The sequence below is a fragment of the Oryza brachyantha genome, chromosome 4 (genome assembly GCF_000231095.2).
Source record: "Oryza brachyantha chromosome 4, ObraRS2, whole genome shotgun sequence".
Taxonomy (NCBI): Eukaryota; Viridiplantae; Streptophyta; class Magnoliopsida; order Poales; family Poaceae; genus Oryza; species Oryza brachyantha.
Window position 1 is genome coordinate 5,942,832 of NC_023166.2, and position 15,688 is coordinate 5,958,519.

A 15,688-nucleotide genomic window follows, 5' to 3' on the forward strand; every position below is an offset into this window, starting at 1 on the left:
TTTGAAGCAAACAAAGTTGCATGATGTTGGTCCTGTCATGCTCGTTTCAATATATTATGTTTTCTGAAGCTTGATTGGAACTAACATGCTATAGTGTATTTGATTTACCACATGGTATTTTCAGAGCTGTTAAAGGTAGCCAGCCTCGTTGGATGGTTATATATTTGACTATTCTGTAAATGCTTTATGTTAACATGTATATTTCAGGTTCATTTGCGTACAGCAAAAAGGCTACTTTTTGCTGCATTGGTAAACTTCCTGAAAAGTTGGCCCACTTGACCAAATTCCACCAATTGTAATCCCCACACCCATTTCTTCAATTGCTACTTTTGAAAGAACTACAGCATTAACAGGCAAGATTTATATTGTTAAACATGCTAATTAGCACAACATTTCAATAACAGGTATATTGATAGTGCTAGCTTTCCTGATCCATTCCCTTGGATGTTCTCAAAACTTAAGAACCTGAACATCCCGTACATTCTCAAAACTTAAGCCACAGTTGTTATGTTCATTGTGTTTCCATATGCTCATTGCTATGTATGTATGTTGTGCTCTCAGGTGCATATGAGATAATTATTTCACAGGGAAAATACCTGATTTTATTGTGACCTTGACTAACCTGGACGATCTGTAAGAAACATAACTATTTGTTATATCCTACGAATGAGATGAATAGAAAGCATAACAAATAACTTTTCTAAGTATATTATTTTCTTTTCAGCTAAGATAATAACGCTTTTCACTTCAGTCCTCGATATAAATGTTATGGTATGAATAAATTTGCATCGCCTTTAATATATGCAGGTTGTTCAAACTGATAGCATACTTTCCTTATGCTCAGGAGTACTTATCATCTTTCTAATTTCTTACAGTATGAACTTGTAGGAGGTTACAAGGAAACTATTTTGAACGATCGATCCCACCAAGTTTGTCCAAGTTAACGAAGTTGACAAGCTTGTAGGTACTCTTTTGTCCCATGGCTCTAGGTAACCAATCCTTTCCATTTCGTGCCAATGCACCGTACCATTTCGTTTCAGTGATCGCCTCAACTGACCAAACAGTGTAACTCTGAATCTAAAAAAAATTCAGAGTTCGCGCACATGAGGACGGTGTCGACTGTTATGAATAGCTCTTCTATTCATTATAGGAGCACTAGGCTCAAATATATAGAGGTACAGGAGTTGGTAAATATACACAAAAGCCTCTCACACAATAAGGAAAAACAAGAATACAAAAAGACATAAGAATACAAGGAGACATATACATGTAACACCCCCTTCAAACTCAAGGAGGGTGGATCGAGAACACTGAGTTTGGAGAGATAAAACCTATGTCAGGCTCCAGTCTGTGCTTTTGTAAATAAATCAGCCAACTGAATCTCTGAGGGCACATAACGAGGAGCAACAACACCATGTTGTACCTGCGCTCGTCTATAAAAAGCATCAACACCAACATGTTTACTAAGTTCATGCTTTACCGGATCACGAGCCATGCTGATAGCACCAGTACTGTCAGATAAAAGAGGAGTTGGCGTAGAAACAGACACCAAAATCCTCAAGCAACCATCGTAACCAAGTAACCTCTGCTATCATAAGAGCCATAGCACGCAACTTAGCCTCTGCACTCGAATGAGAAACTATTGTTTGTTTCTTAGTTTTCCAAGAAATAAGAGAACCACCGAGAAAAACACAAAAGGCAGAAAGAGACCGACGATCTGAGGAAACTAGCCCAAGTAGCATTACAATAGGCCTGAAGCTGTAAAGAGCTAGAGCGTGGAAAGAACAAATGACGAGTTATAGTTCCACGAAGATAACACAGAACACGAAGTAGGTGAGAATAATAAAGTTGTGTAGGAGCTGAAACAAATTGACTCAGGATATGTACGGAGTGTGAGATGTCAGGATGTGTGACACCAAGATAAACCAGACTACCCACAATATAACGATAGCGAGTGAGATCAGAGAGAGGCTCACCATCGGTAGCACAAAGGTGAATATTAAGCTCCATGGGAGTCTCAGCTGTGCGATGATCAGTGAGAACAACACGATCAAGAAGATCATGGATGTACTTTTCTTGGGACAGATAGAAACCTTCAGGTGTAGAGAAAATCTCAATCCCAAGAAACTAACGAAGAGGACCAAGATCAGACATGGGGAACTGCTCACTGAAACGCGCCTTTACAAAGGCTATATACTCAGAATCATCTCCTGTAATGATCATATCATCAACATAAAGAAGAGTCCGACCCCGAGCGGAAGTGTGAACAAAAAGCGTGGGATCATGATTACTGGCAAAAAAAAACCAGCAGCAGTGATTACAGAGGCAAAACGTTGAAACCATGCACGGGTGGCTTGTTTGAGACCATAAAGAGAGCGACGAAGATGACAAACCATACCCTCAGGAACAGAATAACCAGGTGGAGGACACATATACACCTCATGCAACTCACCATTAAGGAAGGCATTCTTGACATCAAGCTGAGAGATGGACCACTGATGGATAGAGGCCACAACAAGAAGAGTGTGAACGGTAGTCATATGAACAACAGGCGCAAAAGTCTCATCGTAGTCACGACCATGCTCTTGCTGAAAACCACGACAAACCAGACGGGCCTTATATTGTTCAAGAGAACCATCAAAAACGAGTCTTAACCTTATAGACCCATTTACAAGTGGTAGGGCGAACATGGGCAGGAAGAGCAACAAGATCCCACGTGCCAGTGCGCTCAAGAGCAACAGTCTCCTCAGCCATAGCAAGCTGCCACTCCTGATGAATAATGATAGCATCACGATAAGAGGTAGGTTCTGAAAGAGTCGTGGTAGAATAAGCAGAAGGAGAATAAAAATCAGGACGCCGACGAGTACGATCAAAACGTCGGAGAAAAGGCAATGACGAAGAATCCTCAGAGGAAGATGCATCACGCGAAGAAGATGATTCATCTGGAGAGGCATGCTCATCAAAAGAGAAAGGCTCACCCAGAGAGGAAGGCACAGCAGAAGTAGAAGGCTGAACACGTCGGCTATAAAATAGGCGTACCGGTGGCCTCTCAAAATAGGTAGGTACCGAAGGACCGGTAGAAGACGTAGGAGAAGGCATTGGAGAGGAGGGCACCACATGAGAAGGTGGTGGTGCCGACGGAGGAGGTACCGGGCGTGTACTTACAATAGAGGCATCAGGTAAAAACAAGGAGAGTGGGTCAATTAAAGAGGTAGAAGTGGTGTCTGAAGGAGACTGGTAATAAGGACGAGATTCGTCAAAAATAACATCTCGAGAAATCCTCATCCGACGACCAACAGGATCCCAGCAACGATATCCCTTGTGCTCAGCACTATATCCAAGAAAAATACACTCAACAGACGGAGCGGTCAACTTAGTGCACTCACGAGGTGCAAGAAGCACATAGCACACACAACCAAAAGACGAAGGCTGGAATAATCAGGCAATTTATTACATAGATGCTTGTAAGGAATCCCTCCACGAAGAGCTGACGAAGGTTGGATATTAACCAAGTAGTGGGTAGTAGAGAGCCTTAGCCCAAAAATGAGGAGGAACACAAGAAACGAGCAAAAGAGTACGAGCAGTCTCAAGGAGATGACGATGCTTGCGCTCAGCAACGCCATTCTGAGCATGAGCACCAGGACAAGAAAACTATCTTATAAATGGATAAAACCTCACTGTGATGTTTCATAAAGTAAATCCATGTGTGGGGAGAAAAATCATATATAAAAATTATATAATATCGATGACCTCCCGTAGAAACAGAAGGAGCAGGACCCCATAAATCTGAATGAACAAGATCAAAAGGACGCTTAGACAGACTCACTAGTATGATAGGGAAGCTGTATCTGGTTGCCTAACCAACATCCTTGACACTGATGTAAAGATTCATGACCTAAAACAGACCCTAAAAGACCACGACGAATCATGGTTGACAAGCGAGAACCATAAATATGACCTAGACGATGATGCCACTGAGCGAAGGATGAGGTGGATGAAGCAGCAAAAGCAAAAGCAGAGCCAACAAGACCGGTGGATGCAGCGGAAGGAAGATGAAGCCAAGCAAGCTCCCAGAGACGCTGTGAGTCACGGTGCCGACGGCTAGTACCAACCAACTGACCCATGTGACGATGATGCCACTGAGCGAAGGACGAGGTGGACGAAGCAGCAAAAGCAGAGCCAACAAGATCGGCGGATGCAGCGGAAGGAAGATGAAGCCAATCAAGCTCCCAGAGACGCTGTGAGTCACGGTGCCGACGGCCAGTACCAACCAACTGACCCGTGTGACGATCCTGAATATAACAAAAATCAGGGTCAAGAATCACACGATAGTTACGATCAGCAAGTTGACTGGTTGACATAAGCTGCATGGTCAGATCAGGCATATAAGAAACATCAGGAACATAAAAAGAATCTAACAAGAGAGTGCCATGTCCTGCAACAGTAGGAGATCCATCGGCTGTATGGACAAACAGGAACGAGATGGAGAAACCATGGAAGAGAGACAAGTCCGATATGGAGTCATATGAAAAGAAGCACCGAGTCAAGAATCCATGAACAAGTACCTGGAGTAGAAGAGGAAGATCCTGCAATGGAAGATTGAGAAGCAGCAGCAGAACCTGATGGTGCAGAGGGCTGAGTCACAGAACCAATAGCTCCAAGTGACAGAGAGGCAACGAGGCGACTGAGCAACCTGATGATCTCCTGTGTCTCAGACCCAGTAGAACTCTGAAAACTGCCAGTACTAGAACTAGTAGCACCCTGTGAAGATCGACGAGAACGTGCCTGTTCCTTCTTCTTTCGAAAACAAAAGGCTTCCACATGGCCCTTTTTCTTACGGTGATTGCACTTAAGAACACTAGGATGACTCCCAGGCAAAGACGGAGTAGGAGGCACTATAACAGCTGTAGATGATGAAGAACGAGTAGCCAACATCGAAGGAGTCGATAGCAGTCCGGCATCACGAAGACGAGTCTCCTCATTACGAACTTCAGCAAGAGCATCCATCAGAGAAACACAAGGATGACGAGCAAGAAGCTGAGCACGAAGAGGCTCAAACTCATCACAAAGCCGAGTCAAGAAATCACAAGTGCGACGAAGTTCCAGGGCTTTCTTCTGACTCGGGCATTACTAACAAGTACTAGGAGACAACGAAGGACCAAGAGTGTCAAGCTGATGCCAAATAGCAGAAATCTGACCATAGAAATCATCAACAGTGCCATCACCCTGGCGAACAAGTTGTTCCTGCTGTATAGTAGCAAGAAAGCTGGATTGTCCAGAAGGCTCAAAACGCTCACGAAGAAAAGCCCACATTTGATGTGCATACTCAAACTCAACAATATATGCAGAAAACTGATCCTCCATGCTAGCAACAAGAATAGAAGCAACTCTAGCATCCTCATCAATCCAAGCCCGGTAGGCAACATACTGTGACTCAAAAGAAGGCGTGATCATCAAAATCAGACTGCAACTGCACCACACTAGCATCATAGGCAGCAAGCAATCGCTCAAACTCCGCCCTCTGCATCAGTAGCTATCGCTGAGAGAATAGGCTGTAGTGGAAACATAGGCTGTGTAGTAGGACGGGGCAGACAAGGCAGCTCACCAGTAAGAAACTCCCAAAGGCGCAGATCACGCATATGAATCCAAAGACGAGGAACCCAATCACGATAGTTTGTGCCAACAAAAAGGACCGGACAACGGAGAAGAGGAACACCTCTAGATGAAGTTGAAGGAGCCATGTCGACAGGAGAACACAAGACAATATTTTTTAATTTTTTTTACAACTGAACCGACTCCCCCCTCTGCGTCGGTGGGGTGGGGAGCAGCGCCGGCGGGATGGGGGAGCAGCGGCAGCCGGGCGACAGCGGGCTGATAGGCCGCGGTAGCAGCCGCGGCGGTCGGGCGACGGCGATGGCCGAGCAGACGAGCCGCCGCAGAGCGGCGGCGGCAGCGGGGAGTAGTGGCAGCAGCTGGGCGACGGCTACAGTCGGCAGCTAGGCAAACGAGCCGCGACGACGGCCGTGCGGCTACTGCACAACACGGAGGTGGTCGTGCGGTGCAGCGGCAGCGGTGGCGTCCTGGTGTCGACGATCGAGCTGACGATCTCGACCAGCTTGCCCCAGGCCTTGACGACCAGTAGTAGTCGCTGGGCAGACGAATCGGTGGCGAAAACAATGATGAATCGATGGCAGACTGCCTCAGAAACGAAGAGGAAACAGCCGATTCGATTGAGAGATAACAAACGAAGAGGTACACTAACCTCGCTGTGATACCATGTTATGAATAGCTCTTCTATTCATGATAGGAGGACTAGGCTCAAATATATAGATGTACAGGAGTTGGTAAATATACACAAAAGCCCCTCACACAATGAGAAAAACAAGAATACAAAAAGACATAAGAATACAAGGAGACATACATCTAACATCGACGAAGGCGGACGTGTTCATCTTCGGGTCCTGATGATGGAGCTCTTCATGATGCGGGGCCGACGGGGACAATCGAGGAGGACGGCATGTCTCTAACGCTGCAGCAGCTGGTCGTTGACTCCGGCATTATGTGGCCGCTGAGGTCGACCTGTCCACGGCGGCTAACATGCTCACCCTGGCCTTGTCCTGCGCTGTGTTCGAGCTGGCCGACCAGCCTGATATGGACGGCGTGCTCTCGGCGCTGCTCAAGATGAGCAAGCTCCTCCGAGAAGACTGAAAAATTAAAATGTTGAGCTCTCACTGCAAAATGCAGCAGTGAATGCTTGTTTATGGGCAAATCTGCAAACGTGCAAACGCTTGCAAAATTCAGAGTTTCAGTTCATGCCAAGTGTATCATTGAGCAAATGCTCATCATTTTTCAGTTCTTGCACAGTGAAACGTTCGTCACCGATGAGTGTCCTGTATGTGGTCAAGGTGCCATTTGTCTAAGTGAGCTGAGCTGAATTAATGTTAGAATAGTGCAGCCGTGCAGGTGCAGTGGTAGGTATCAATCTCGCCCATGCTGCCTGAAGGTATGGGTCTGAAGTGGTACCGAAGTTTCTCCCTTTTGACTCAAAAACTTTCAGAGTTGCAACATACCTGTATGTGCAGACCCTGCAGGCGAGAATGGAAGCTGAAATATTCGATGGAGCTGAAACAATATATTAACGCAGTCGGTTCGTCTCCCGGCGGCACGCAAACGCGCGCCCCATCTCCTAGTTTGTATTGCTGCTGTATGTTGTCGTGCTGCTCTTTCCTGTCAGTAATCTTGCTTTTGTTACCTTAGTATTGTACCTTTCAATCAGGGTGGTACTACCGTACTAGTATTAGGTGCTTATCAAATTTTTATAGTGTTTATATATTTCCATTATTTTGTGCCAACAGTCATGCCTATATTGCCTTTTTAGACCTGCTCATACCACCTGATATACTTCCTTGTACAAGGTTGGGATGAATCAAGAAAAGAAATATACAACTAGTAGAGTATATATCTCGCCTCATGGCACTATTTAACAAAAACTACTTATATTGTTGACTAAATGATCTTCCTATTCTTCCCTAATTCATTCTCTTGTCTACAAGTCATTTATTTGTAGGCACCCACCTATACAAAACAATTCACTCATCATTCCATGGTAATTATGAAGTAATTTTTTTGGTCATTATTGAAAGGAGTTTTTTTGTTGTGAGCATTAGCTCATATTGTCAATTTCTTTTCCGATGAAATAATTATAACATATTAGTATTAGAGAGAAGGTTATGTATTTAACCTTTTTATTATTTTACCCTCTATCTCCGCAGTTGTGTTTAGTAACTATTGTCACATAAGGCTAAATTTCTTTGATGTTATTAGGTGCTAAGTCAACAAGGAAAAGATGCAGAAGCCCTTATTGAAAGTCTATTAGTATATTGGAGATATGATTACCATATTAGTTCGCTGTATGTGCATGTAATGTTTGTTGAAGATTTTACCATGCTCTTAGGAATCTGGGCTCGGTGAATCACCAACGTGCATATAAAGAATGAGGTATCTCTCCACGGTAAGTGTCTATCTCAACATTTCAATTGCATGCAATAGTTAGTGTTAGGGCACTTAAATCCCTATGCATATGTTCCTGTGTATTAGTGGTCCTAACGAACCGTGGTAATAGTTGTACTATTTATTGTTATGCATGGCATGTTTCTTAAGCACATGACATGTGTTAAATACACTAGTAAATGGTAATAGTGCACCAACATAAACAACCTGAAACGTTGTTACAGAATTTAGAAGTATCACATCGTCCCATTGCAAACAGATCTATTTTGAATTTTAGAGCTTCATTTTAGGTAAATTAGAGGTGTGGAATACCTATACCGGGGGTATCCGGAGACTATACAAGTACGTACGATCAATGGGGTACCGAATAGGAAGGAAAATATATCTGTATGGTGTCAGCTAGGAGTCTGGTACGTACCGGATTGCATGCCGTGTATTTCGGACCCGAGCCGTAACTGAATTAGGATAGATGTTAGTCTTATTAGATTAGGACTTATCCGTAACCCCTCCCCCACTATATAAGGGGTACGGGGCGCCCCCTTGAGGGCAACAGTGATTTATCTACGCAATACGATCGCCAAGCAGGATTAAGGTATTATCTCGCCACGTCGAGAGCCTAAACCTGGGTAAATCGTCTCCCTCTTTATCATTAACCATCGAATTCCAAGCCCGATAGGCACCCTGTAAGTTTATTGCCGACACCAATCGTCGACAGTTGGCGCGCCAGGTAGGGGGTGCGCTATCTTTTCTTTTTCGATCTAAAGTTCTTTTTAGCGAAGTTCGATGGACTTCAACTCGGACATCATGAAGGGGAAGTTCCCGTCGGGCACGACCTTCAAGTTCGGCAGCATCAGGCTTCAGACCGACCAGTTCGGCGTGCTGTCGTATACCGACTCGAGCTCCTCCGACTCCGACGAAGAGGTTTGTCGGTTTGAGCCCGACAAGAAAGCATCGGGTCAGACCCAGATCCAATCTGGGTCACACGACACCGAGATGCTTTATCTCGGGTCGGACCAGCAGGCAAGCCAAGGTGCGACTCCGACGGAGGTAGAAACCAATCTCGAGGCGGCGCCGGCTCCTTTGGCTGACGCTTTCGAGACTCATAGCAGCACCGGAAGTTTCGTGCCACCTCGTGAGGTCTTCGCCACCGGCAAGCCGGTGTCACCTTCTTTCGCAGCCAGTCGGCAAGAGGAGGAAAAAGAGCGCCAGGAGCGGGAGGAAAGGGAGCGACGCGCAGCACGATCTCACGTCGACCTACGACTCCAATCTCGGAAAATGCAGCGGGATCTGCTCCAAACCCAAGTCGACGGACATGACGTCTTCAAGACGCCCCAGCAGAACGTACGTGCAGCCGCTGATCTACTCGGTTACATAATCCAGTAGCTCCCGCAGCTAGATCTACCGGTGATAGAAACCATAAACAAGGTCAAGGCCATGGTGACTACTATTGCGATCCAAGACTCCCTCCAGCGCACGGCAGGTGCCCCAGCTGCTCGTTCGGAGGCCCAGTCGTCCAGATCTCCTAGGTCTCGGGCGAACATCTCCCGGCAACCGACTGGGTCCCGGCCGCATAGCGAAAGCAGAGCGCGTCGGCACTCTCCTGACTCGGCAAGGAAGAGAGACTCCGTCGAAAGACAACACCGCATCGACGACGAGATTCCGACTGGACCGGCAACGCTAAGAGCTCAGGGCTGAGAAACGACGCCTCAATCAAGAGGACTCCGCTGACCTCGGTCACAAGCTCGAACACCAATGCCACACCCATCGGGAGGACCGCCGCCGTGACCGGGACCACCGAAGTCATAGCCAGACGTCTAGGCATCGGTTGCCCGAGAGCTCTGACACTGACATGACAGATGGCGTCCCGACCTTCAGCAAGAACTTAAGTCAGTTGACTTGGCCGGCTGGTTTCCATCCCACTGGCATTAAGAAGTACGACGGCTCCGCTGACCCAAAGGCATGGCTCACGGTATACTCCATGGCCACCGCAGGAGGTGACACCAAAGCCATAGCCAACTATCTGCCAGTTGCCCTGGACGATTCGGCCGGACATTGGCTGTCGAGGCTCCCCAAACGGTCCATTGACTTATGGGCAGAGCTCTGCGAATGATTCATTGCCAATTTCCAGGGCACATACGAAAGGCCAAGGACGAAGCACGATTTGTACCAAGTCCAGCAAAGGAAGGGCGAATCTCTGTGGGCCTATATCAAACGGTTCTTAGAGGTCCGCAATTCCATCCCAGACATAAAAGATGACATGGTCATCGCTGCATTCTGAAAAGGAGTACGCGATGAGCCATTCATCGCGAAATTTACCAGGAAAGAACCGACTATGCAACGGTCACCGGCGCGGTGTCCGCCTCACGGGGAGAAGCACGATGAGAATGGACAGCCGTCCGGCAAAGGAAAGGAGAAGGAGCACAAGAAGGACTCGGACTCACGGAAACGCAAGCCCGAGGAGCTGGTCGCTGTCGCAGACCGACAGCCGATCTAGCGCCCCAAGATGTCTGATTATGACAAAGTTATGAACAGCAAGTGCCCCTACCACCTGAAGTCCTCCCACCTGGCCAAAGATTGCTTTGTCATGCGTCACTACGCAGAGCAATTAGCCAAAGACCAGTCGGGGGCCGTCGGGCCAAGCAAGACGAAGCCCGCCGACAAGAAAGACGACGACTTCCAGGATCCGCAAGCCGAGCTAAACCACATCTTTGGTGGCCCACTCGCATACGAGTCCAAGCAGAAGCAAAAGCTCGCATCAAGGGAGATAAACACCACAACAGTGGGCGTCCACCAGTACCTACGATGGTCGGAAGTTTCGATCACGTTCGACCGCTCGGATCACCCTGACCGAGTGGCTCACCCGGGGCGGTACCCAATGGTGCTAGCCCAAGTCATCAAGAACTTCAAGTTGAAGCGCGTGCTCATCGACGGAGGAAGCGCCCTCAACATCCTCTTCGCCAAGACGCTCGATGACATGAAGATCCCGAGGTCAGAGCTACGCCCGAGTAATGCGCCCTTTCAAGGGGTCATTCCCGGGCTGTCAGCAACACCACTCGGGCAAATCACTCTTCCGGTAACCTTCGGAGCAAAGGATAACTACCGGACGGAGAATATCTGCTTTGAAGTCCTAGACTTCGAAACAGCGTACCACACCATCGTCGGCAGGCCAGCACTGGCAATGTTCATGGCGGTCCCGCACTACACCTACCTTCATCACGCCATTCGGGGCATACTGCTACATCACGATGTTGTTTGGTCTGAAAAACGCAGGAGCAACTTATCAGCGAAAGATCCAAGTTTGCCTCCACGACCAGATCGGGCGAAACGTAGAAGCATACGTCGACGACGTGGTTGTCAAGTCGAGGAAGAAGGATGACCTACTAGACGATCTAGAGGAAACCTTCAATAACCTCCGACGATACAGAATGAAACTCAATCCTGAGAAGTGTGTTTGGCGTCTCCTCCGGCATGCTCCTCGGTTTCGTCGTGTCCCGACGAGGCATTGAGCCTAACCCAGAGAAAGTCTAGGCCATACTCAACATGAAGCCCCCTCCTAGCGAACTCCGACACGTCCAGAAGCTGGCCGGATGTATGGCGGCCCTTAGCCGATTCGTCTCACGACTCAGCCTATGAGGGATGCCCTTCTTCAAGCTATTGAAGAAGACCGACCACTTTGCATGGACCTCGGAAGCGCAAGAAGCCTTCGAGGACTTCAAGAAATACATGGCCTCTCCCCCTGTGCTGGCTTCGCCCAGCCCAAGCAAGCCGCTCCTACTCTACGTCTCGGCCACAGAACAAGTCATCAGCACGGTCCTCGTGGTTGAGCGGGAAGAAGACGGACACGCGGCAATGGCTGGGTCGACGGAGATCACTTTGCAGGCGGCCCAACTCTCCCTCCCTAGACCGGTACCGTGGTCACCGTGAAATTCAGGTTGTCATCAGTGAAATCGGTCCGGACGGTGGGTGGCCAACCTTTACCATGACCAACTACGTCAAGTGGGTCGCGGTGATGAGGATAAGGCTCCAGGTGTGGCACATGTGGGAGGCAGTTCAGTACGGCGACGTTGACTACGACGAGGATTGAAGGGCACTGGATGCCCTCATCGTTGTAGTCCCGCCAGAGATTCAGTTCACGCTTTCCATGAAGCGGACTGCCAAGGAGGCCTAGAACACCATCACTGCAGCACGCATTGGCAGCGACCGTGCCCGCAAGTCCACACTGTAGGCACTTCGCATGGAGTGGGAGAACCAGGCCTTCAAGCCAGGTGAGGACGTTGATGACTTTGCCCTCCGTCTCAACACTATTGCAGAAGATGGTGCAGTACAGCGACGACAACAACGTTGAGGAGAGAGCCATCGAGGTCTTCCGTTGCATCCCAGAGAAATACAAGCAGATCGCTCGCTCGATCGAGTCTTTGTTGGACCTCTCCACGATGTCGATCGAGGCGATAGGTCATCTCAAGGTCGTTGACAGCGATGAGCCACAGCTCCTCTCGGGGCCTATAAGCATTGGCGGAAAGCTCCATCTCACTTGGAAGCAGTGGGAGGCCCGTCAGGGTGACAAGAGGAAAGGGGAGTCCTCTTCCTCGATAGGTGGCCGCAGGCAGGACAAGCCGCGCAAGGCACGTGGAGGTGCCTAGGCCGAGCTGCGAGGACGCACTGAGGGTGGTGCCCGTGGAGGTGCCCAGAACGGCATAGCCGGCAACCACAAGTCGACACGAGACGACGCTTGCTGCAACTGTGGCAAGCTTGGCCATTTGACCAAAGACTGTCAACTGCCACGACGCGACCAGGCCCACGTCACACAGGTAGAGGAAGAAGTGCCGGCTCTGCTCCTGGCACAGGCAAGCATCGAGCTACCTCTAGTGACATCGACAGCAACGGCTCTTCTCCACCTTGATGAGACGAAGGCACGCGCCCTCCTTGGCGATGGCTCTAACAATGACAAGACTGACAGGTGGGTCCTCGACACCGGCGCCACCAATCACATGACCAGTCGACGGGAGTTCTTCACCGAGCTTGATTCCAGCGTCTGAGGCTTCGTCAAGTTTGGGAACGCCTCCGGTGTAGAGATCAAGGGCACCGGCTCCATTATCTTCACCCCGAGTCCAGTGAGCACAGGCTGCTCATCGGAGTCTACTACATCCCCACATTGAGGAACTCTATCATCAGCATTGGACAGCTAGAGGAAGAGGACGGTTTGAGCGTGAAGATCAAGAAAGAAGTTATTAGGATTTGGGATCGGCGAAAGATTGGGGATCGCCATGGTCACCTTGCCAAGGTAACGAGAGGCACCAATCGACTCTACGTCCTTAAAGTGCAGGTGTCACAACCCATTTGCCTCGTTGCCCGTCGAGACGAGGCGTGGTGGCGGCACGAGCGCTTCAGGCATCTTCACTTCAAGGCCCTGAAGTGGCTCAGTGCTCTAATCTCCAACACATGACATCCTGCTCTGAGGTAGTGATCTCTGATGCTGAGACAACCCTAAAGCTGCAGATATTCCCCCAATGCATGCCAGCTTATAGTGCTTGCCTCACTATTAACTGCGGCCAAAACCAAAGGTCTGTCAAGGCTGCACTGTTGCCAAAGCCACCTCAGCCTTATAGCTTGTCTTAACATGTATATGTTATTAATCTAATAGAACAGCCGCCTCACTACCTTATTAATTACTGGCTGAATTTCTTGTTTCTTTTGTTGTCTGATACCGAAAGGCAGTCCTAAAAACTTGCATGGGAATTGCATCACCTAGCAAGTGAGTTTCTTGGTGATAATGGAAGATCATTAGCTTTGATTGCATCTCCAAATGGAGATTTAGACTAGTCTAAAGATCATCAGAATACATTTATGAGCCTAATGACTGTAACCAAAATTGTTTACAGTAAAATGATATTTGAGCATGTCCTGAATCTAGCCAGATCCTAAAGTCGCATTGAGACATTGGAAGTTTGGAATTAGATTTTTACCTGTGTGGATATGATATTTAACCAGGCAGATTTATTAAACTTTGTGAATAACATGTTTTTACATTTTATGCATGTAGTTGCAAGCACTTGAAGTTGCGGGACTTCTTGAAAGTGGAATGAGTATGCTACCTCCAGGGGTACTTTGTTAACTTTATTTATGCAGCGAAAATTGATTTTTTTAAAAAAAATAATCCCTCATTCTTTTAAGATCATGGAAGTATTTAATTATATTTCTCTTCTATTGATAGTTGTTACTTGTGTTTAGATTCTTCATTTATATGCTTCTGGTATTCGAAATCAATTTTGTATGCATATTACCTAGGTTCTATATATGGAAATGTGCATCAACTTTGAAATGAACTTTGGGAACGTATGACAATCTTATGAGTGTCTTTAAGTTTACTGTAGTGCTCTATGGAATGGGACATCATTGATCATTGATTCACAATTTTTTAGCTCAGAATGAAATGCATGGCTTTTACAACAGAAAATTCTCTTTAATGAAATGATAGGCAATTCTGTTGCGTATTTGAAAGAGAAAAAAAAAAGAGAAGCAGGGATTTAGTGCTGACAATTATAAGTTGATCATTTTCCTATTACAAATGATACATTAGTTGTGATGGCCTTCATGAACTGCAAGACTTTTTTCTGTGTGAAATGGAAACTTTGATCTCAGTTCCATTTTAATTGCAGGACCAAGATTTATATCCTGAGAATGATTTAAGCTTACCTTCAGTATTTCTAACTTGTCCAACTCTTTAATTTCAGGAAAAAGATTTATATCCTGTTGAACTGGCTCTTAGCAAGTGTATATCACTTTACAAAGAGGTGTGTGTTAAATCCATTTTCAACTTCCTGTTATCAGTATAAATGTAAACCAAGGGCTAACGTTGGTAGGCAGCATCATGCTACATGTTCGATGAATATGTCGTTTGAAAGCACAAATTACACAATCAAATTGCCCTTTTGGACCAAATCTACTCATGCAGCCTTGTACACGGAAATTCACATCGAAGGCTCTCAAGAATGAGTACATGAGATGCTTGAGGCGGCTCGCTGGTATTGTTCAGAGCGATTTCGCTGCGTCGGAAGCGTTGAGTTTGCAGGGGTTGCTAGCTGAAGTGCAGCAAATAATCGAAGAACTTGTGGAAGAGAGCAACTAAGAATATGGAAGAGGTAATTGTTCATTGGAACACACCAACAAATTTTGATGGCTGCTTTTTTTTTCCCTTTTTGTTCTCTTCTCTGCTGTCATATTTGTAGGCTGCTCGATAGTATGGCTGCTCGATCATGGAACACCGACAAGTAGGCCCCCAATGCACCAACCATGTGTATGTAAGCCACTTTTTAGAATTTACACTCACGGTGTAACATACTTCAGAAGCATTTTTTGTTTACTGCTCGGAACATTTAGACTGTTCTCCGTGCAAGATTTTATTTTATTGTGTGGTTTTGCCATATCATCAAAACATAGAACATGTAGACTATTCTCCGAGCCAGGTTTTATTTTATTGTGCAGTTTTAACCGTGTCATCTCATCAAAACATGTTTGAGTGGATAAATGAAATCAGTGCTCTCAATGTAAAATTTAACTTCACAGTTCTAGACTAATATATCACTTGTATTTTACATCCAAGTGACTTAGTTGATTAAATGTGTGGTGATAAAACCGTGGAGGTTTTAATCTAGTTTTATGATCTAGGTAACTATCTATA

The 15,688-nt window shown here is 46.8% G+C and overlaps 2 protein-coding genes across 8 annotated transcripts in view; both read left to right on the forward strand.

Moving 5' to 3' along the window:
- Positions 1-7,993, forward strand: part of LOC102716117 — a 31,120-nt gene extending 23,127 nt beyond the window's left edge. Inside the window, exons 17-22 of one of the 7 annotated variants that reach the window (XR_005811546.1) lie at positions 208-295; positions 405-633; positions 725-964; positions 6,865-7,003; positions 7,083-7,204; positions 7,825-7,993. The gene's annotated coding sequence lies outside the window, so the exon portion shown is untranslated. Of the gene's footprint in view, positions 1-207; positions 296-404; positions 634-724; positions 990-6,864; positions 7,205-7,824 lie in introns of all 7 variants that reach the window. The other 6 variants (XR_005811545.1, XR_005811544.1, XR_005811548.1 and 3 more) reach the window with 6 other exon arrangements.
- LOC121054132 lies at positions 7,955-15,582 on the forward strand. Its single transcript, XM_040522950.1, has 4 exons — positions 7,955-8,011; positions 14,051-14,110; positions 14,742-14,801; positions 14,963-15,582. Exons 1-4 carry the CDS (start codon positions 7,994-7,996, stop codon positions 15,134-15,136), a joined length of 312 nt encoding a protein of 103 aa, XP_040378884.1. The 5' UTR covers positions 7,955-7,993; the 3' UTR covers positions 15,137-15,582.
- The last annotated feature ends 106 nt before the right edge of the window (positions 15,583-15,688 follow it).

Excerpts from the sequence above, each read along its gene's own strand:
- LOC121054132 (XM_040522950.1), top strand. Across the intron at positions 14,111-14,741 it reads TGAGTATGCTACCTCCAGGG|GAAAAAGATTTATATCCTGT; the intron begins GTACTTTGTTAA and ends CTTTAATTTCAG. Across the intron at positions 14,802-14,962 it reads GTATATCACTTTACAAAGAG|CCTTGTACACGGAAATTCAC; the intron begins GTGTGTGTTAAA and ends CTACTCATGCAG.